The sequence below is a fragment of the Mytilus edulis genome, chromosome 7 (genome assembly GCF_963676685.1).
Source record: "Mytilus edulis chromosome 7, xbMytEdul2.2, whole genome shotgun sequence".
In the NCBI taxonomy this organism is placed as follows: domain Eukaryota; kingdom Metazoa; phylum Mollusca; class Bivalvia; order Mytilida; family Mytilidae; genus Mytilus; species Mytilus edulis.
Window position 1 is genome coordinate 15,664,569 of NC_092350.1, and position 23,673 is coordinate 15,688,241.

At 31.3% G+C, this 23,673-nt stretch overlaps 1 protein-coding gene and 1 long non-coding RNA gene across 2 annotated transcripts in view; one reads left to right on the forward strand and one right to left on the reverse strand.

The window, feature by feature from the left end:
* Positions 1-6,996: 6,996 nt before the first annotated feature.
* Positions 6,997-10,886, forward strand: LOC139480835 (uncharacterized). Its single transcript, XR_011654520.1, has 3 exons — positions 6,997-7,177; positions 8,896-10,208; positions 10,814-10,886. It is a non-coding gene; the product is annotated as an uncharacterized lncRNA (long non-coding RNA).
* A 1,421-nt stretch (positions 10,887-12,307) lies between these two features.
* LOC139480838 (CD5 antigen-like) overlaps positions 12,308-23,673 on the reverse strand; it is a 32,357-nt gene continuing 20,991 nt past the window's right edge. Inside the window, exons 8-10 of the mRNA XM_071263737.1 lie at positions 23,427-23,580; positions 14,700-14,875; positions 12,308-12,441 (exon numbers count right to left, since the gene is read on the reverse strand). Of these exons, the coding sequence (XP_071119838.1) occupies positions 12,437-12,441; positions 14,700-14,875; positions 23,427-23,580 (335 nt within the window). The 3' untranslated portion in view covers positions 12,308-12,436. The remainder of the gene's footprint in view (positions 12,442-14,699; positions 14,876-23,426; positions 23,581-23,673) is intronic.

Here is a 23,673-nt window from a genome sequence, read left to right on the forward strand (position 1 = left end):
GAACTGTTATGTGATCAAAAGTCGAAGACCGATAAAACATGTTAATTTTTAAGATTTTAATATACCTTGAATATGAACTTTAAACTGTCTTTCTAAGGCAGTTGATCTTCCTGCATTAACACGACATCTATAAATTCCTGAGTCTGTAGATTGCGTATTTCTTATTAAAAATTTACTCGTGTATTGCTGAGCTGGCCATTTCCTTTATCCAACCGAATATTTTCTATCTCCACTTGCGTTGATTGTTATTTTTGCAGATGTTATGTTATCTATCCTCTCCCACTGACGGACAATAAAAAATATTAACACAGAAGACACGATTTATTATTCGAATAAAACATACAAAACTGAAAATGAAAATTTCATACATAATATATATTTAATGAACGCAGCAATTGAATTTCTGTCTTGCACATGATACTTTCAAAATTTCCATAATAAAAAATCATGAACGACTCTGTAAATTTGTCTTCAACTTATTTATTTCTTATTGTCTTTCTTTAAATTGATATGAATTAAACATAAATCTTCTGAATCAATATTACTTTAATAATTTCTTCTCTTTTTCATTCTAAATTGTTATATGTGATATCAAGTAATCGGTTTTTCTTGTTACATTTATTTTTAAATATTTAGTGTTCATAGCAGATCTTACGTTTCAACATTTTAGTTATCCATGTCACATTCTATGATTGTTCAGACAAAACTTTAAAGGATATACAATATTTAAAAAATCAGACTGATTACTGAGCGACCTTTTTATACCAGTTATCCAAATGAAGGTATTTCTTATTTTTTTCTATTCACCATATCTGCTTTTACTAACTTGAAGATGCATCATCAGAACCAAATTTAAACCAAATGGTTCAGTCACCTAACTCCGTTTCGGAACTATTTTCCTTTCCTCCATCTATAAGAGTAGTATGCGGATCGGAACTAGAAATGCATTGGAGTTTGTTTAGTCACATGTTCAAAGTGAAGAAGTGTGAAAACCGGTTTGTGTCTGTTGTTGTGTGTCTTCAGAGTGTATTCGAATAAAAATTAGCAGATTCAAGATAACGAGTTTATCTTTGTCGCTGTAATAAGTTAGCTTCTATATCTCTCAATTGATACGATATATCTCTCAATTGATACGATATTCCCGTGCTTGCATTTTCTATCATGATTTTCTTGATAGAGGGTTACTGCTCACAAGGAAGCTATTAAATCAAGAGTTCCAAATGGTGAAGTTGAAATCATCCCTTTGTATATTTTACGGACGCCATCACGAGTTGGTTGACCGTTATGGAATAACCATTTCACAAATGATATCGGATATGTTCTTCACGTCGTAACTACAATCCCCTTCCCTTTCATGAATTTGACCTACCGAATTAGACTATTTACCGGATTTGTAATCACATAAGCAACACGACGGGTGCCGCATGTGGAGCAGGATCTGCTTACCCTTCCGGAGCACCTGAGATCACCCCTAGTTTTTGGTGGGGTTCGTGTTGTTTATTCTTCAGTTTTCTATGTTGTGTCATGTGTACTATTGTTTTTCTGTTTGTCTTTTTCATTTTTAGCCATGGCGTTGTCAGTTTGTTTTAGATTTATGAGTTTGACTGTCCCTTTGGTACCTTTCGTCCCTCTTTTAGCTTAGTATTGATAACGAGTAAGCTCGGTCGAAAAAGTACAGAATGACACAAACCGACTGCCGTTCAAATGTCCTTGTTAAATCAACAGTTTTCAATTTCAATGATATTGTGTAATCACACGTTTTATTGCAACTTAATAGGTACAATTTGTAAAATAAACCATTATTGGTCAAATAACGATCTTCAACGAGGTTATTTTGTATTACTACTGTGTTAAGTATTATTGTGTTTGACCTAAACACATTTACAACAACCTATGTGATATACTAAAAGCTGCTGGTAAGTCTGGCGATCAAATTATGTAAAAGTTGCCAGGAATAATCGATCTAATATAGTATTATAACTTTATATGTCATTGTATTATACTATTGTTCTCTGCTGTCTATTCATGTTTTATATTATGTAATATATGTTGTGAATTTTGCTAATGCATGTCTATATGGTTTTACTGTAAAGATTCATTCATTTAGCTTCCAATTTATCTTTATTATGTTCATACATTTAAAAAAATCACCTGAAAATTAGGTTGTGAATCACTGCGAACCTTACATCTAAGAATAATTTGATTGTTTTCTCCTATTCCATAATTACTATAGTAAGGCGGTAGGAACTCTAAAACAGGTACACTTGTTACATCTGAATAAATCACATTTTGAAAATCAAAAATCGTCAGTAGAATTAAAGCATTTGCATCACTCATGATGGAAAGATTGTGGTAGATTTTGTCACATATTTTAGTTTTATCGTGCATTTCATTCATTTTATTTTACACAAAACTGTAAGGTCTTTCATACATTTTTGAAAACTAACCGTTATTAATTTTTAAGGATTTTCTTTAGGGCAAGTTTGTTTTAAAATAAAAAAAAAAAACCAAACAAACCTACTTTGTTTTGACGCATAATCATGATTATTATTCGTACTTTACATTTGTGGGCCATGAAACCTTTTGGAAATGAAGCAAAATCGATATTGTATTTGTTAAAACAATTTTGACAACACCTTTTTACTTTGTTTCTTGTTCGTATACATGATGAATTTTCTTGCATGTGTTTTTTCATCTGAGAAACCAGACAATATATAAAGGTCATACGAAACGTGTGACTTTTGTCCAGTTCCTGAACCAATGCATGCATTTATCGTACACTTAGTCTTCTGTGTACGATTTTATCATTGTTTACCTTTGCAAACAATCAACAAATATTCAAGAAATAGATTATGTCGATGACGGAGCTATGCTTAAGTTTGTTGATTTTCTCTGCCATTTTGGTTTTCAACTTTGTACTTTTTAATTGCAATCACCGTATTTTTACGTGAAAGGTCAAGCTGAGGTAATTGCATACGAAAACATGTCGGCGATTTGTTGGTTGCAGCAAACAATAAAGAAAAGTAAATCTATTCTTAATTTCGAAAAATCAAAGAATTTTTTTCTGAGAAAATGATGTGTACAAAAAAATTATAATGAAAACTAATCATTTAGTTATAAAAAAAAACAGTGACATCTTTTTTTTATTTGAAGTTTCGTATAACTAATGATTCGCATGTTCTTCTGATGTTTTAAAATTAAGCTGTAGACATGCTTAAGCAGATTTCAAAGATAATGATAAAAATACAGTCCAACGTTGAACCTAAGAATTATATATGCTTACCATGTGTTTCAGGGCGCCTATATACATCATAGCCTTCATAACTCATATAAGCCTTGTTGTGGTGCACAGAGACATACAATAAGAATATGTATAACCATTGCATCTTGAAGCCCATTATAAACTCTTAGAAATATATAGTTATGTCTACTAAAGTAGGACTTCTCTTAAAAAAAATCATAACTATCGTTAATAATTTGAATATTTGAGCTGTACTATAAATAGTAATCATCTCAAATTGGCATTAATTTCACTAACATGAAAACTGTAATTTTTGACATTTAAGCGTTGATTACACATGATTAGATACTGATTCGCCTATCTAACAACTACTAAACTAGCATCCTCTAAAATACTTGAATTTAGTTTTCAATTTTGTATGTAATTTAGGTTTTTATGACTGATATTTTTATATATGAAATCGGATGGTTGTTGTGGTATTACTCCAAGCAGATGTTCGCTACTCTTGAAATATTTCATGTGCAATTAACATTAAAACATTTAGTTATTTATACAATGTTCTTGTTAATATTAACCAATTGACATGTATTTCTGATAATGCTAAATCATTGTCCAAGATTAAAAAACATTATTTGTTCCAATCGCAACCTGTCATCTATTTTAATGTATACATTTGTATTCGACCTTTTAACCCCACACAGTAGTGAAATTTTCATTTATGCAATCGGTAAAAAATGTACACATTGTATTTATCTATAGCACCGTTAAGGGTTAAAAGATTGAAAACAATGTATACACAATTACACATAAAATGTTATTTAAACAACAAACACGTGTCAAGAATTTGAAATTTTCCAACATGCGAGACCTAAATTTAGCGGGATGGCAGAGTGCCACAGTCTCCCTATTTATATATATATTTACATTAATAAAACATTTATTTATTTGAAAAAAGTGGTTATTCATTTTTACCAGAGAAAAGTATGAAAGTAGTTATGAAAGCGAGATTTTGATTGGATAAAACAATTAATCAAGCATAAGCTGAATTCATTTAAGCATCAGCTTAAATCATTATAGCATAAGCTAAATTCATTTAAGCATAAGCTAAAATCATTTTAGCATAGGCTAAAATCATTTTAGCATAAGCTGAAATCATTTTAGCATACGCTAAATTCATTTAAGCATAAGCTTAATTCATTTAGGCATAAGCTGAATTTTAATATTTATGACCTTGATTCCGCGCCAAGATTTATATATAAGCTAAACAATTCAGCATATGCTAAAATGATTTTAGCTTATGCAAAATTAATTCAGCTTATGCTAAAACGAATTTAGATTATGCTAAAATCATTTTAGCTTATGCTAAAATCATTTTAGCATATGCTAAATTATAATATAGCTTATGTTAAAATCATTTAAGCATATGCTAAATTCGATGTTTATGACCCTAATTCCGCGTCATAAGACGCCTACAAAAACTCTGAACGAACTATTGGTAACCACCCGTCTTGTTTCCCACGTAATTACTAACTCAGTGATAAGCATATATTGATAGGTCACATTTGAGTTAGATATTCAATAACGGGCAACCAACTCATAATGGCGTCAATACAATTTGCGAAGGGATCATTTCAACTTCGCATTTTGAACTGTTGGTTGGTGGCTTTCTTGTGAGTAGCAACTAACTATCAAGAAACTCATTAAAGTATATTCAATCTGTGAATATAGTATCAACAGGGAGATATATACTCCATATGCAGGCGCTTATAAAATTTAATTACATAGAAATTGAGAATTCACAATTGTATAGCTGAACTCATCTCTTTTTTTCGTCCAGTCTTGTTCACAACAAACCCTCGTCAATATAATAGAACTGTACACATCTATTATACAAGTGAGAGGTTTACTTAGCTATAAAACCAGGCTAAAATCACAATTTTCTACATAGGATAATGTAAGAACGAGCCTGTACTAAGACAGGAATACGACAGTTGTTATCCATTTGTGGTATATTTTCGAGATCTAGATTTTCCAATTTGATTAGGAATTTCCGTTTGAAATTTCCCTCGGAGATCTGTTTGTTTTATTATTTTTCTGTTTCTGTTTTTTCGGAGTTTAGTGTATTTTCTATCTTCTAAGAACCATTTAACAGTTTGTGTGAAGGGGCCAGCTGAAGCCAGCTTCTTGGTGCGGTATATTCTCTATGTGTTGAGAAACTATTGGTTGCTTTTGCCTGTTATCTACTTTTTGGTCCGACTGTTATCTATTTAACACCATTCTCAATTTAAAGTTATAAAAAGACCTTTGTATTACCAAGTGTAATCTTGTATTCCATGATTATAACGATACATTATATGTTTTGTATCATCTCACTAATTTGATTTAACCAAACAGAGTTACATCTTCAATAGTATTTTCAAAAGTAAGACTGAAAACAGCCGATATTAAAGAAATATTACACAATTTTTTTAATTTGTCTGAAAAAAATATTTAAAAATGCTGAAACAATCGTAATAAGCAATAAAATGATCAGATCATAATTAATGAACTGGTAACTAATCACTGATAAAAAAAACTTTGATTGTGTATGCCCTTTTCCAAGTATTTGTATCGTCAACACAAGACTCATCAGTAGTTGGCGCTTGAATCAGGACCGTAAGAAGGATTTACAAACAAAACATGGTAATGATAAAGGGATGACTTAATACTTTAAACCAATTATTCAATAATTTCTTCTTTAGTAGCTACCTGTATTAAGTTTGTCATAATTGAAAACACGAGCTTTGATATGCACTATATATAAATGACAGATTCCTAACTGGAAATCAGAAATCATAATGTGTCGCATACTTATTTCTCGATTGTTCCACCTTGTCAATATCTAGAATTATTTATAGATATATGGGACACTAACACTGGACTGTTAGTAAGTATCTTTTCTGTTTGAGTTTAATGATATAGTATTAAGCATAATTTCTTTAATGCTTGACTCAAACTGCGAAAGGCCATCATCTTTTTATTGGAGATATTACGAAGAAAATGCTTGCTGGTTTTTAATATCATTCTGAATACCATTAGATATCTGATATACATATATTACATGTATGTATAAACAAAAAGTCAATATCTAGTCACGCAAACACCTCATTATACTTTATTATATATAATATAACACCAGCCATGATATTATTGTAGCCTATTGTATTGCCATTCCAAAACAGACCAGAAGGAGAGGTATGCTATTAACTTTTACAGTACTTTTTTTTTATTTCAGGTAAAAAGAAACATCAACACTGACAAGTTCACTCAAAAACGATGCCAGCTATACACCGCTGTATGTATGAATTGCATCGATTTACATTGAATTGTTCAATTGCGTAAAAGAGAAAGCAGATTCAAATACATCTGCATTATAATGTCCACTGAAATTTGTCAGGGAAGTTAATATTTCATCAATTTTTTTAAACAATATAAATAAATAGACAATTTACATGGCAGTATTGCCTGTTAAAATTGTTAAGTATCTTAATTTTGATAATGCATTATAGTTTTGATTTTAGAAATTTAGAAATGTAGATACTGAGCTACGCAAATTCAACCATAAATTCAATAAAAATCGAATGAAAACTCCACATCTCAAACTAAACGAGACAGATGAACGATAAATTTCAGCTATTCTAAACGAAACCGTCAATGATTTCGCGGAAACAGAATGTTTGAGATAACAACTTATAATCTTTATGAATTGTAGAATGAATACGTGGTTAGCTAATGTGCAATTTGTACTAGCAACTGTGATAATAGTTGTGTACAGCCATGATTGTAAGGACTATGAACTGTCGGCATCAGATCAGTCACTGGTAGATATGATGAAACATTATCTCCATACGTCACGAAAAGACAAATGTCCACCACAAAGCAAAACACTCAATGCAGGTTGTTTCAAATTTATCAATTGTGAAATATGTTTTATTAAAATTTTAATGTTGAAGGAAACGCAGTTATGTAAATGTTCCGGACCATATGAGTATTTGGACCATACACGTATGGTAATGACCCTATGCGTATAATCATATGGTCCGACCATACGCGTATGGTCGGACCATATGAGTATATATTCGTTTGGTTATTAACGGGCCGGACCATATGAGTTTTTGGACTATATTGATATTTTTTCAAATATATATTAGAAACGTTTCAATAAAACTATAAACTTTATCTTAAAAAAAACCAAGGATATTTACATAGACATGTATTAATTTTAAAACCCAAAAGGCCACATTCATTGATCTTAGTTTTCATCGCTAATTGCATGTTTTCTTTGGGTGGCATTTAATTCCACACGGTACCATAACTTTTCTGTATTTGCATGTCTTGGTTGTCCACGATCCTATTCAGTTACACATTTTGCCTTACACAATAAACGTGGTAAATCAGTAGACCGGTATACGTTAAGTAACAAAGCTTCCTTTAATTTACAATATGTGCATTTGATTTTGACATCTTCTTATTGTACTTACAAATCAGGAATACAATTAAATCTGTGAAACTGCTTATTTTTATTTAGTTAATCTTTTTTAGTATTAAAATATAATGAAATAATCATTTTAATGTCGTGACAACTAGAAGGGTCATTACTCATAAAGAGTTAAATGTTATCGAAAGTAAACGTGTTAATTACCCGAAAATACGCGAACGGTCGAACCATACGCGTATTGTTGGACCGTATGTGTATATACCCATATGGTCATGACCATACGCGTATGGTCCAAATACTCATATGGACCGAAATATAAAAATTTTAAAAAGATAATTAATTGTGATTAAATTAAAAAAAATTGCCCATTCGTCAATCAGAAACTATATACTGTACATCATATGTAGTACTATGTAAGACCCTGAATTTATAATTAAGGTGGTATAGGAGTCTAAATTTAAAATGATAGAATTTGTTCTTTATTGCCAAACTGTAGTTTATATTAATTTATGTTAAAAACTATAATAAAAATAACAGGTCAACGCCCGTTTTTTAAGGCTACAGGTTGTGACAAAATGACGCGTTTTGTATGGATTATACAGGAAAAAACATCATTATGTGATCAGAAGCTAAACTAACTGATAGAATTATAAAATAAACACAAGAAGATAGCTTTAATAAGATGCATTGAGAATATCAAAAGAAAAGATAAGGTCATCGTGCATTTTCTTCTGGCTAAATTACAAAACAGCAAATTCCATGTAGATTCCTTCCGAAAATGCAATTTGTCATAGTCATCTCTCCTTAAAATGCAAATTTAGAAATAAAAAAATCAATCAAAATTCATTTCCACTTGTAAAAATATTAATATTTATAAGTTATAATCTGATAAATGTATCCTTTGAAATGCAAACTTACATTAGTAATTTGCATTCCTGCATCAAATTTTGCTTACTTGATTGAAAATCTGGACCTTAGATTCTCTGTTTTTTACAATCCAAGATGGCGAAAGACACCCATACCACCTTAAAGTTGTATCCTGCTTTAAACTATTCAATAATCCTATTTGCATGTTTTAACCCCTTTAAATTAAAGTAATCAAAATTACAAGCAGGCTTAGATATTTGAATTTTGTAATCATAATTTTCTTTTATGTGTGTTGTATTTGTACCTTTAGGAGTAACCTATATTCGTTGGGGAAAGACAAACTGTCCAAAGGGAGTTGACATAGTGTATACAGGTAAATGAAAATAGTCTTGCATAAGTCACCTACATCCGGGTGCGGGAATTTCTCGCTACATTGAAGACCTGTTGGTGACCTTCTGCTGTTGTTTTTTATTTGGTCGGGTTGTTGTCTCTTTGACACATTCCCCATTTCCATTCTCAATTTTACATCATATTTATTAGTTGAATGAATTTATTTCGGCACATTGATTTAGATAACTTTAAATAACGTCAGTTGGGTTCAATATTGGTGTTTCGCTTAAATTTCCGTAGTAGGATATAGCAATACTACTTTGAAGAATGTTTAAGAAATAATTCATGGGGGCTTGAATATATCGTGATTTTACCACGGGTTGGCCCTTTATGACAAATATTTTACCCTGAGCGATAGCGAGGGGTAAAATATCGGCATAAAGGGACAACCCGTGGTAAAATCTAGATATATTCAAGCCCCCATGAATTATTTCGATTCTAATAGGACAAATACGGCAATTATTTTGGATCGAAGCGCTCTAGGTGATGGCATTATTTGCCGTTCCAATATATAAACGCACTATTTAATTGACGTAAAATAACGGAGCAAACTGAATAAATGATGATGCTTAAACTATTTATAATAACATATTTAGATAATTTTAGATGAATCTAATAATTATTGTACTTTATATGTCTTATATGTATACAAAAACGGCTAATATAACTCATTTTAGCATCATTTGTTAACGTTTCCTTGTTGTGATGATTTTCCGTTTCACAAGCGTGTATTTTCCCGTAAATTGCTTATATTCTGACGTCATTGTTCTATGACGTCGCGTCGCTCATTCATTAAAAAACATATGACGTGGGGGTACAATGGGAACAGCCCATGAAATATATTCATATTTTACCACGGGTGTGTACTCAAAGCATTTGAAGGACGTCATGTTAGAATAAAGTATAGACAATACGATGAAATGAACGTTTGAACAAACACTTTTCTATGATTGAAAAATTTGACCTGATTGTTTGATAATTGTAAGTCTCATTTGAATGATATGTTTTTTAAACTAATATTTTTTATTGGAGGTGGTGTCAACTATTTATGTCTTCCTAATGACCCAGAGAATGGACAGCATCAATCATATGACAATGACCAGATACATGGAGGTGAATACATTCTTAATTCAAAATGTAAGCCTTCGGGATGGTCAGAAAGTATGTCCAACAAGGAAGTACCATGTGCTGTCTGTTATCAGAAACGAAGATCAGCTGTCATCATGATACCAGGTAAAATTGATAAGACGATGTTCACAATTCGAATTATTTATAAATATAATTTCAGATATTTTGATACTAATATGACAGGAGGAATGTCAATAACAGATTATGTTATAACCCATTAACTTCATTGGTACCGAAATGCTCGACATTAAAAAACATATATCATTAAGTACAAAGTAATATAAAGAGCCTAAAAAGTAGCTCAAATCTTTTTCATTTCACGAATGAACAGTATACATACTTTGTCTAAAGTTTTATAAGAAATTTCAAATTCAAATTAAAGTTATGTTTTGCATCCTTCTTGTAAACAAATTAAACAAAATATTAAATAGCTACTTAGACATACGTCATAGCGTCAGTGGTTACGGTGAACTGATTTTTTTCTTAACAGTGTAAATGATTAAACATTTTGAAATTTTATTCTTTCTAAAATTTGAGGATAATGTATAAAGAAAACACTTAATCAGCGAAAACTTTAAGACAATAAGTTCAGATACATTGTTTATAAGAACATACATATCACATAATTTTACTATGATGTTTAAAACCAGATTAAGAATAGATAGTTACGATTTATTGTTATTATATACGCAAACCTCTAAACAATTTAGGTAGACAGACTTGCTATAACGGATGGAACTCAGAATATAACGGTTATTTAATGAGTGATCATAAAGAATATTCCAACAAAGACTACGCCTGTGTTGACAAAAATGCAGAACCATTGGATAAGAAGAATGGAGCTGAACGCGGAGGTTTGTTTTTCCCTTTACGAACCAAATGTGGAAGTTTGAGATGTCCTCCTTATACCAATGAAGCAGATGTTCTTTGTGTCGTCTGTACAAAGTAAAACGTATTAATAAATATGTTAAAATTAACCTTTGTTTTTGTCTGTTACATGCCTCAGTCTTTATATATTTAGAACGATGACTAGAAGGTTTGATCATTTATAGGATTTCACTCAGTAAAGTTTGAAAACTGACTGTTACACACGTACTTTATATAGTTTATGCGTCAGAAGCATAACACATTGATAAATAAATTCAGCACAGACATATCAGAAACCGTATTATATCTGCCAAAAAATCAAGAAAAACTATTTTGCCTTTGATTACATTAAAAAACAAGAAACTAATATTAAAACATCCCAACAGTCTATTTAACGCAAGTGTTGATTAAAAGAAATTATGTCTAAACATTGATATATCCATATGAGTCCATGTAATTTATGAATGACACCAACACAGTATGTGTATATCTACATTGTACTATATTTTGAAAATCACAACTCTAAAGAGTTACACGAATTTCATTATGTTTATAAGAATCATATAACATTTCTAACTTCTAAATTTACAAAACGCCATTGTATATGTATTATGCTAATAAATGTACATCAATGTGATGGAGTCTTTCATCTTGAGATTTCTCTTTTTGATATGACAGTGCATATATACGGGTTTTTCAATAAATTCAGGACATACATGTGAGAAACAATTTCTCCTTAATGCGTAGACAAAACAATAAAACAGATATTTTATAACTGCGTTAAGTATTAAGTAGTAGAAAACAATTTATAAAAATATTTCAAATTTAACTATTTGAATGAAGACTTCTTCGTCAGTGTTTGTAACTTGCTTATTTTTATGATCTTTGAAATTGGTGTCTTTGTTGCCAAATAAAGCAGAAGTTTCAAACAATGTAAAAATGTTGTGTTTGAGCTGGATGACGATCGTTGGTGACATCAGAAGAAGATACATTAGCCTGTTTATCACTGTCAACTTATCTTCACAGAACAGTAACCTAGAGTTCTAAACTTGTGTGTCAGTTGGTCTTATGTGGCGAGTTGTCTCAATGGCAACCATACCCCTTATTTTTAACTTATAGAACTTTAAAAACAAACAACTAAATTCAAATTAAAAAGAACATGCAAACATCTACAGTATTCTTGATATTTGCAATTTGTAAGAAGTCTACAAGGAAATTCTCAATGGTACTTTATTTGGCCATTTTTTTAAAATTTCGATTCGAGCGTCATTGATGAGTCTTTTGTAGAAAAAACGCGCATCTGGCATAAATACAAAAACTAATGCTGGTATCTATGATGAGTTTATTGTTAAATTTAATATGTTCAGTATTTTAAAATATTGACGAGAGATTTCTTCAGCTCAACTATTTTAGGACTTCCCTTATACCTGAAGCATGAAAAGAACCATTCTTGCAAAGTTCAGCATTCATCCTATAAAAATATATAAGAACTGTTCACACATATTATCATTGATGGTTTACCCCAAAGAGAGTTTATTTGCAACAACTCGCAGACACTCTTATGGATCAAACAGAGGGGCAATAGTTTAACATGTCAAAAATGTTCAGACATTTCTTAACGAATTTCATATGTCTCCCTAATACCCTCGTAACAATCCGTGAGTATCGTATATCGCTAGTAAACCATTCGCGACAACACGTCACAACTCGCAAAGATCCGTAAAAAATCAGTTGAGAAGGAATTCACATATCAGATCGAAAAAAAAACACATTAAAAACCCTTGCAAAAAACACAAAAGACACAAACGAGAGAACTCTCTGGTATCTTTAAATAAGACGTCATAAGTTGAAACAACTCAAAGACACTTTTTATGATCTTGGAAGGAGAGGAAAATGATTGACATGTCAAAATGTTCATACAATTGTTAACGAAATAAATTTTCTTCAACTCGTAACAGTCCTTAAATGTCGTAAATCGCTTGAAAACCATGCATGACAACTACAGCACACAAAATTAAATTCTTACCAAAAAATAAAACCACACGGCACACTGTAAATAAATGTGTTACTCGCAGTTACTAAACGCTAGTTCAAAGCCAGTAACATCTACTACAAATCATGAATAGCAGAAAAAGAATATGAATACTGTACTTTTCCTGCCGAAATCTCTTGGTTTTTTTTAGGCGTTACATGTACCTACATGTATGTGAAAAAATTAAGTTTTCTAACTTTAAGATGTGTCTTTCAGAACGATTATATTCCAACGGTCTATATCATATATACAGCATGATAAATACTATTGCATGTAATGCGTCTAAGCTTTAGAAGTTAATATTATTAATTCGTATATTTTAACAAATTTGATTCATTTAGAGATAGTCACATGTTAAACTATATTTTCGAAGGTAGAGAGAAAACGGCGGATAGCAAAATGTATATTGACCTGCAAAAAGCATATCGCACGGTTATTTTTAGAATATCTAAAAACCGATATACTTTGTGACGTCTTGAATGAATTTCGGGATATTGTTTAACGTTTTTAAACATATGATATCTGTAATCAATTATTTGACGAAATAAATCTTCAAATACGTAAGATGTCCAAAAAAAAGTCAATGAAATAACAACTTATATGTTGTAAATGCCAAGGAGACAATGTAATATCTTTAAAATTCCAACAAACCTAAATGACGATTTTGATACAAATATGGTCAGAAATTAATAATATAACAAATATAGCCTTTGTATGAGGTCAATACAGGATATATCGACCCAAAGAAGTATATCGACCTCGGACTTGTCCTCAGTCAATATACTTTTTTCAGGTCAATATATCCTTGTATCGACCTCATACAAAGGCTATATTTGTATAATATCACTCGAGGAGTAACGAATAGCAACATGTAGGACCAATAATAAATGCATGACCTAGCCTATTGGAATAGCTCAAAAATCTGTAACATTGCGATATTGAATGCCTTATGTAGACGAAACGCAGGGTCTGACGTCGAAAATTTTAAGCCTGGTTACTAAAAATTTGATAACTATTGTCATCTCCCAGTAGAAATGAACTCACAGTATTTTTATTTTCTATATGTTATATATCGGCGCTGGGCTTCCAAAATGTTGTAAATTACAAAGTTTTCAAGAAAAAAATATCTCACAAACAGGCTTTGAAAATAACGACAAAATGCTTGCTTCCAAAATGTTGTATGTGAACTTGAACATTTTTGTGAATAGTAGTGATATAAAAACTTTAACATTTCTGGATTATAGGAGAACTTAATTTATTTTCACAGAAATAAAGAAATGTATAATTATATTATTCTCAAAGCCATTTTACAACGATTTTCAAGTTTTCATACAACATTTTGGAAGAAAACTTTACAAACAACTGACATTGGCCATTTTGTAATACGTCTTATTTCAAACGTTTTGATTGGTTTAACTGTATTTTTTCATATATTTGACCACTTATACATAGAAAATTATATATGATTAAGAGAGAATGGCACACTTCAAATACTCAAGCTGAATCAATACAAAATAATATTATAGGAACTATATCTCTAGACAATATCAATCAATCTAGTTTCAACTCATCAATTAAAAAAAATAATTCCAAACAACAACTGTATAAAAAATGATTTGATACAAATAAAGAACTTTTCTAATAAACATTAAGAAGACTCTTAAAATCCTTAAAATGAAGTACAATTCATTAATTACCTTCAATGGGTTCTGTCCTACACTTCACCCCCACTGCACTCATAGACCATACTGTTCCACTTTCCCACTCAAAACTACACTCCTGTAAATCGTCGGCATTCGGAGGACATGTAATGTCGTCTATCCACATTTGTCCTTTTCCAGGGGGGAAATTATATTTCGGAACACCTCCATACCTATATAATGATTGGTTAAATTTGGTTCATTTCGTCGATCATGGCAATGGTTTTTTAAGATAATATTAAAAAAAAATCAGATGACACAAATCTGAAAATTATATTTCCTTTTGTTTTTTTCTTAGTTATAAATAACACGGATGTAATAACTCATACATCCTCTTTTTTGTGTCTTCCAGATTGTCCTATTTTTTTGAAAATTACAGATAAAAAGGTCATGCAATTTTGTGGGACGATCGGGAATATGGTTGTGGGACAATTGGGAAGTTTTAAATGTCGGACAATTGGTCCGAGTACACAGTTATTTCGTAGTGCATTTCTTTTAGACAATAAATGTAAATAAAAAAAATCTCACCTGCGCTTTCTCAATAACATTTTTACAGTGTGTTGTACTACTTTTGGGACAAATTATATCAAAATTATAGAAAACTTCATCAGCTCTAACTCAAAATATGGACAATTTTGTGTTAAGGGGGTCTTGAAATCTTTTGACAGCTTCCGAAGTGCTAAGTTTTGACCTTTTTCAGCTGGACCTAATCACTACTTTACCTTAATATTTATGACCTAAATTTTTTTACAGTGACATTTCACCCCCCAACTTGCTATATGAGGCATAAAACATGGAGAATTAAATTTGGAAGGGGTATAACATAAATTGGCAAGTAACACACTGTCCACATTAAGGACTATATTCGTGGACAACGAAAATCAAAGGACGATAACTGTGTACTCGGACCTAATAGGATAGAAAAAGTTGCCCAATCTTTATAAAACTTGGTATGACAAAAGCTTAATATATTATAAGACTGCTTGCAAAGTTTCATAGCAATAGGATATATATTATAGACACTATGATCAATTCTATATTCAACTTTACGTGTTAAATTTGGACGTTAAAATTGAGAAATTTCAACTATCAACATTTGGGGCTTTTAAAATTAAAAAATTGCAAAAAAATACTTTTTTAAATGCCTAAATATATAATACATCATGTATTTAAAGCAATACAGTACTCATTTTATATATCAGACTTAGCATAATTTTTCAAAAGTCAAATTTATATGAGCCTGTGCCTAAAAATGGAGGTTTTCCAATGAAGGGGAGCCTTACATGAAGATGTAATATTTTCCAGCAATTTTAAATTTGTGAAGCTTTTAGGCGAGTGTAATATTTGAAAAAGACGTCTAGTTAAGGACTTTAATGCACCCACCTAACACACGGCTAATTTTTTTTTTAAATGAAAGAATAATGATTAAACTTTGATTTTTGCCCGGTCGTCACAAAATCGTACGGTGCAGTTTTTGTAAAATTGACGTTTATTTCAGAAATTAGTTGAAAATTATATAATTACGACATGTTTTTCAAGCAATGGAAATTTGTCGTATCTCTTCTTTTAGACAGAATAATTAAGTGAATTAGATTCTTAAAATAATGAAAAACAATATTTACAACTGTAAGTCCGCATTCTTTTGCATTCCTTCTAAATATTTGACATGTTGTACGAAAATTTTCATAATCCCGACCTTTTCGGATCTAATATTAAATTTTTATTAAATGTTTTTGCAATCTATCCGTTTTAGATCACACCAAATTACTCATCAGTTATCGTTTTTTCATTCAAGTTCAAGACTTTATCTCAACATTTCTTAAAATCACGAATTTCTGTAATTTTATGATGTTGGGTAAAATCACTATAATTTCCGGAATCCCTTATCTATTTCGTTATCGTTTTTTACTGAATATATTAGTCGATTTCCGTGTACTAAATAGTGCTATTAGAGTACGATAAATCATATTTAAACGGTTCTATTTCTATCTTTAACTTCAATGTAGCTTAAATAGATATAAAATCGTCCAAAATAAAGATCAAATCAAAGTAAAATATAGTTTTTGAATTCTGTAGAATTCACCCCTTTCTAAATAAGGAATCGTATCGGAAAATTGTAGAAAATCTTCCGAGTCGTGTCATATTTTCACAGTCCAGTTCACAATGAAACCATTCCTTTGCTAAAAAGCAAAAAAACTATCCATTTATTGACACAGATGCATAGTCTGTCATATATTTACTACATAGAAACTATGTAGTTAACACTTAAATGAAGATACAGTTGTATTGCCGCAGTGGGAAAACGAAAAGATGAAGTTTACAGAAGACTGGTCGATGAATATGAAAAAAATGAAAACATCCCATTTGAAAATACAAAATATCATAAGAGTTGCTATAAATATTTCAAAAGTAAGCACAACCTATCAACTTCTGTTTTGTCTGTACAAAGACTTTGTACTACATGTACCAATTCTACCGACCAGTAGATCTTCTCATAATATATCAACGAGGACAGTAGATCTACAACTCATTCTGATTTGTCTGTTTGTATATTTTGCAAATGTATAAAGCCTATAAGCAAGTTACACAACTTCATAAGGTATCCTCTGAGGAGCAAACTCAAGCTGTATTGAGTGTTACTACATATATCTCCAACAATGATCTGATTTACAAAATAACTCATCATGCTCATGATAATTTTACTATTAAATCTTTATACCATCGAGCTTGCATCGCTAAATATTTGCTACAAAATTTGAAATCAGAAATTAAAGAGCTATTTAGTTCTTAACATAAAACAGCTTTTATTAACATTTCGACGATTAAAGATGACGTGCCTGTACACAAGGAAGTATTCTGGTTAACAACATTAATTACTTGATCAGTTAACCGGGCTTAATTTCTGCCCGAGGATCGCCGCCGAGAAAACTACACAACATATTATCAGCTTCAACAAAAACTAAAAAAACATGGTCAATTTATAGTTACATGTATACAGCTTCAACAAAGCCAAGGTACATCCAATATTGTACACAGTAGCTCTATAATTTTGTCTTATGCCGTAATGACGGAAAATTACCATTGAAAATATTCGGTCTGTAAAATTTAAAGATCTGAGCAGTGACTGCGAAACTGGTTGCAAGCACTTAGTGCAGCTACTTTACGGAAGCAGATATAGGGTAAAGTTGTAATCCAATCAGATGAATATCCATTATCTAAAAACATTTCACTGGATTATTCAATTGAAATTATGCCACCTGCTTTAAAAACATTTCTGTGTTGTCTTTTGGATGATGGCACATCTGCGGCAGTTAATAAAGCGTACAATATTCCTATTGACAAAGTTCTTAGATGTATGGCTTTAGTAGAATGTATATTATCTATAAATATTTTTTTTACTCTTTTTCATTTAGGTTTATCACTACCAATGCACCGTATTTATGGACACACCTTTGATAACTATTAACAAGTTTGACTGATCAGGAGATTAGAAACAATGAAAATGGGGCATACATTCTACATGGCATTATTTTTCTTCTGGGGGTTAAAATTTTATCCAAGACAATGTCGACCCACTTACAGAAACAATAAAAGATCTCCGTATGACTTTGGTTGGCTAAAAGGCAACATCGGTCCGGTATGATGTCATCCAACTTTCTACAAGATTTGATCTGTTCACGCATTGGTATAGGTATAGGGGGAGGGTTGAGATTTCCAAAAACATGTTTAACACCGCCGCAATTTTGCGCCTGTCCCAAGTCAGGAGCATCGTGCCTTTCTTAGTTTTGTATGATTTTTTATTTTAACTTCTTGAGTATATTTCGAAGCTTAGTATGACGTCCATTATCATTTCAAAGTAGTACATTTTTGTTTATGGGCCAGCTGAAGAACGCCTCCGGGTTTGGTCGTTTCTTGCTGCATTGACGACTCATTGGTGGTTTTTGGCCGTTGTCTGCTTTTTAGCGGGTTGGTGTCTCTTTGACAAATCCCTCATATCTATTCCAAATTTTTAATTCAATCTGTATATAGTAGATCTTGTGTCCGCTTTGAGCAAAACCTCTGCTGTACTGATATATGCCCATGCCAAGGAAGTTGTCTTTGTATGGATATGTTGACCGATAAGAATGATGAGATTACAAGTTAAAATGAAGCTATAATATTCCGATATCGCAATATTCCGACACCTTAATGGTCCAACATCCCATTGGTCCGACGTTTCGATCACGGGATTTTAACATTAGAAAGCCAAATAAAAGGTTCAATATTAGGATAGCCTTGTCCTCCGTTTGAAGCGGTGAAACAAGATAAAAAAAAAACGTAATGTTTAGTGCCAAAGTAGCCGAACGTCATCACTAGTGTAATATTTAAAAAGAGTACAAACTACTTTGTAAAGTGTTGTTTGATTAATTATATATCTCAAGATACACGGCGGCCGACTGAAGTAAAATCAAACACATTTTGACGTACAATGAGTGATCATATTTTCCTTGTGATGTTTTATATTAAAATTGTCAATTTGTTGATATAAATATACCAGTAGCACTTTACTCATTTTAGTTATGTTTGTTAGTACTCTTATCATATCTGATTTAGTGATGTATGAGTTGTTAATGTCTGTGTCATTTTGGTCTTTTGTGGATAGTTGTCTCATTGGAAATCATACCACATCTTCTTTTTTATATATCAACATATTGCAACATATATAAAAGAAAATCTGCTCTATGGTTGTCAGGCTTTCAAACTAACAGGAGACCATACGCTTCCTCAATTTTAATAAACAGCTCATCATGGGACTTTTCTAAACAATTAAAAATACGTCATATGTTATATTTTCTCCTTGCTTCAAATATTTTGTTTCGGATTATTTATATCAAATTTGCAGATATATATGTTTGTAAATACGTGCAATCAAATGATATGGAGGTATTATATGATTTAGATAATGCAAGGGCGACTACAGATACATTTGTGTGACTTAAATGTTGATTTTCAAAGACTCCGAGAGAAAACGTTATGTAACATGCGTTACCGTTAAAATCAACCAAAATTAATTAATATCATGATAGAAATATATTTTCCCAACAGTAATACAGCATTCCTATAAAATTGTTTCGTTTCTGCATTTGTTTTGACTCGATTTTACAACTGGAAGTATCCGTGAATTGAAATTGCACCCATGACCTTTGACCTCGATTTAAAAAAAATGCACCATAATTTCTTTTGACGACCGGGATATTTAGAAAGTACACATTCTTAGCTTTCTAGTGATATATAATTTAGCCGTGTGTTAGGTAGGTGCATTAAAAATGTAAATTTGGCTCTCATATCACTCGCCTATTTTTGATTATAAATAATCCTTACATATGTACTTAATGTACTTTAAATGGAAAGAAAACTTACAAATAACATATCATATTAGTTTAAAAGGGTCTTAGGCCAAGTATGACTAAAAATAATTTAGGGTCAATTTAGGCCGTAGCACATATTTACATTTAAAAATGCATATTGAAGCTATAGGAAATAAAAAATTGTGTCTTTTCTATCATTTCTATACTCAGGTGACATGATACAATAAATCTGAGCACAAAAAGCCTATTACATTCAACTTTTTGAGCAGACAGTATGGTCTGATACAAAGATTTTTCACTTTTTAGTGAAATACTTGCATCAATTTTAGTCTCAACAGGCTTATATTTGAACCACATGGTATCCTACAGAGGTAAAGAAAGATATTATGTGAAATGAAACAGGTACAAAAGACATTGTTAAATGCTTTTTTTACAATTTTAGTGAGGTCTTTATTATGGACTTCAACTTTTATGTACCATGCTCCTCACATTTAACTTGATCCAAACAGGGCGTTAGATGAGGGTCATTTATACAACACACTTTGCTCATATTGTCTGAGATCATCTTCTTTTCTGTAGATTCAAAGTTCACAAATGAGCAATACAACTGGATTAAAGCATAGAAACACAAAAATTGACACATGAAAACATGTCAGATAGAAAGTCAAAATGCCACTTATGCATCAAAATTGAAAAAACTATGAAATGCTTATTTTGACCATATAATGCCAAAATTGGTCATTTTTGCAGAAATTCTATCAAATAAAAGTTTAAATCCTGTAGTTTTATGCTATTTGACAAATTGACACCATCAGATCATTCAGGGAAGTTGCCAAAGTACAGATTCTATATTTCCTGATTTCACCTCTTAGGTCCGAGTACACAGTTATTTCGTAGTGCATTTCTTTTAGACAATAAATGTAAATAAAAAAAATCTCACCTACGCTTTCTCAATAACATTTTTACAGTGTGTTGTACTACTTTTGGGACAAATTATATCAAAATTATAGAAAACTTCATCAGCTCTAACTCAAAATATGGACAATTTTGTGTTAAGGGGAAATCTTTTGACAGCTTCCGAAGTGCTAATTTTTGACCTTTTTCAGCTGGACCTAATCACTACTTTACCTTAATATTTATGACCTAAATTTTTTTACAGTGACATTTCACCCCCCAACTTGCTATATGAGGCATAAAACATGGAGAATTAAATTTGGAAGGGGTATAACATAAATTGGCAAGTAACACACTGTCCACATTAAGGACTATATTCGTGGACAACGAAAATCAAAGGACGATAACTGTGTACTCGGACCAATTGGGACTTGTTTTGATAGTGATGATCATTTGTGTTTATAGTTTGAATCAGTTAATTACAGGTTACTAATCAATGTAACTGATAAAGTATGAAAATAATATGAAAAAACAACAACATTTACATATTTTACAATTGAACAAGTACAATCGAAAAATTTAGTCTTAGATGCACGATTTAATTTTTTTTATTGGCTTTTATCTATCTGTCATATCAATTCTTAGTGTCTTAGTGTCTTTATTGTGTGGATGCATAAGTAAGATGTTTTTGTTGGTACTCATCTTATGAGATATGCCTATTTCAAATGGTTACAATATGTTTTACATTTTTCATTTCAGGGCCTTTTATAGTTGAATATGCGGTATGAGATATTCCCATTTTTGAAAGCCATATTGGTGACATATAGGTGTCTATGTCATTTGGTGTCTTGTGGAGAGTTGTCTCATTGGCAATTATACCACATCTCATTATTTTTACTGGAAGTTTGGTTCTAGCAACGACACTGGAAATATTTGAAAAACACACCAATGGTGATTCTCGGAAAGGCTGACCTGGCAGCAACTCCGCTTACAATAAAGAAAGTTGTTGAGTTAAGATGAATCTGACGTTGGGTGTTAGTTGTTTTTAATAGTGCAGAGAATGTTGTATCAATGTCCCCTGACTTCCCGAGTAAAATTGCAAAGACTAGTGGAAACATTCTCTGTCAACAATTTTTAGTGTAAAATTTAAATGAATTTTACCTTTTTTTTATAATTGAATGCATTATTTCTAAATCTAATTACAAACTTTATATAGAAAAAAAAGTAAAAATTACGTTATTGACATTTGTTTTAAAATAACGTAACATAGCTGATATATTTCATTTCAAATGATTTTTAAATTTTTTTTGTTCATACTTTAAAAACAATTAATGTTAAATGTACAATACTCAATTTTTGTTTATTTAGCAATATAATAAACGGTTACCTTATTCATCTAAGAACATTTTACATCATTAAATAATGTGGGACAATAAAAACTTTTCATGTGGGACACTCAGAACTCCCAAATTTTATAAAGTGGGACAATCGGAACTTAACCCTTTTTTTAACCAAAATATCAGACGTACTGGTTTGTCCCTGAGTAAACGAACAAAGGAACTGCCACTGAATAACACAAATGATGAAAAAAAAGATTTTCATCATCAATAGTAAAATATGGACCAAAACAATATGTGCCGGCCTTACGTGAGACAGCTTCTAAGTAACAAGAATAAAGACACATTAAACATGATCATCAATAGCCAAATAGGGAACATAACAATATGTACATGTCTTACGTGAGACAGCCTCTAAATAACAAGAATAAAGACACATTAGAAATGATCATCAATAGCCAAATAATGAACATAACAATATGTACAGGTCTTACGTGAGACAGCCTCTAAATAACAAGAATAAAGACACACTAGAAATGATCATCAATAGCCAAATAGGGAACGTAACAATATGTACAGGTCTTACTTGAGACAGCCTCTAAATAACAAGATTTATGACACATTAAAGATGGTCATACTCAGCAGGAAAATGGGGATCATAACACTATGTTTATGTCTAACTTTAATCCTACTAGAATAACGTTTTATTTAGTTGAACTTTATTTAAGAAATTTTTGCAGCATCACTGCATGTGTATTGTGTCATTCGGTCAGCAATGTCGTAGTCTTATATTTGCATTAATTGGTAACTATGAGTTTTGAATATTTTTTGGATATTTTCCACCCCTTTCTTAACATGTTTTATTGGGACCTTTTTTTAGTATATTCTATTTGCTAACGTCAGATCTTAAATAGAGGGTATCAACTATATGCAATAATGTTATCCTGACTCGAGACGATACCATACTAAGGTACCATAACGTATAACCACTTATTACGAGGGTCCTTACTTGCAAAAGGTATATTATCAAATTCCTGCAATCCTCGAACGATACACCAAACAACCATCATATAATTTTGCCCGCGGTATGCAGCTTAACCGACAGGTATTTTTGCAACAGTACAGCAAACTATTGTAATACTCACTTATAACCCATCATTCTACAAAACACGTCTGCTTCCGGATTACCAATCGAAGTGTCTGCCAAAGTTCCCCAAATGTTGTTGTTGTATAGTTCAACCCTTCCTTCGTTTTCTGTATTCGATCCTGCTAGTCGTACACGTACTTCTGGATTCATACCTTAGTGGTGATTCAATGGAAACAAGTAATTATGACTATTTTGTTCCGTTATAATTTTTTTTTTTACAAAGTTATTGACACGTTTGCTGGAAC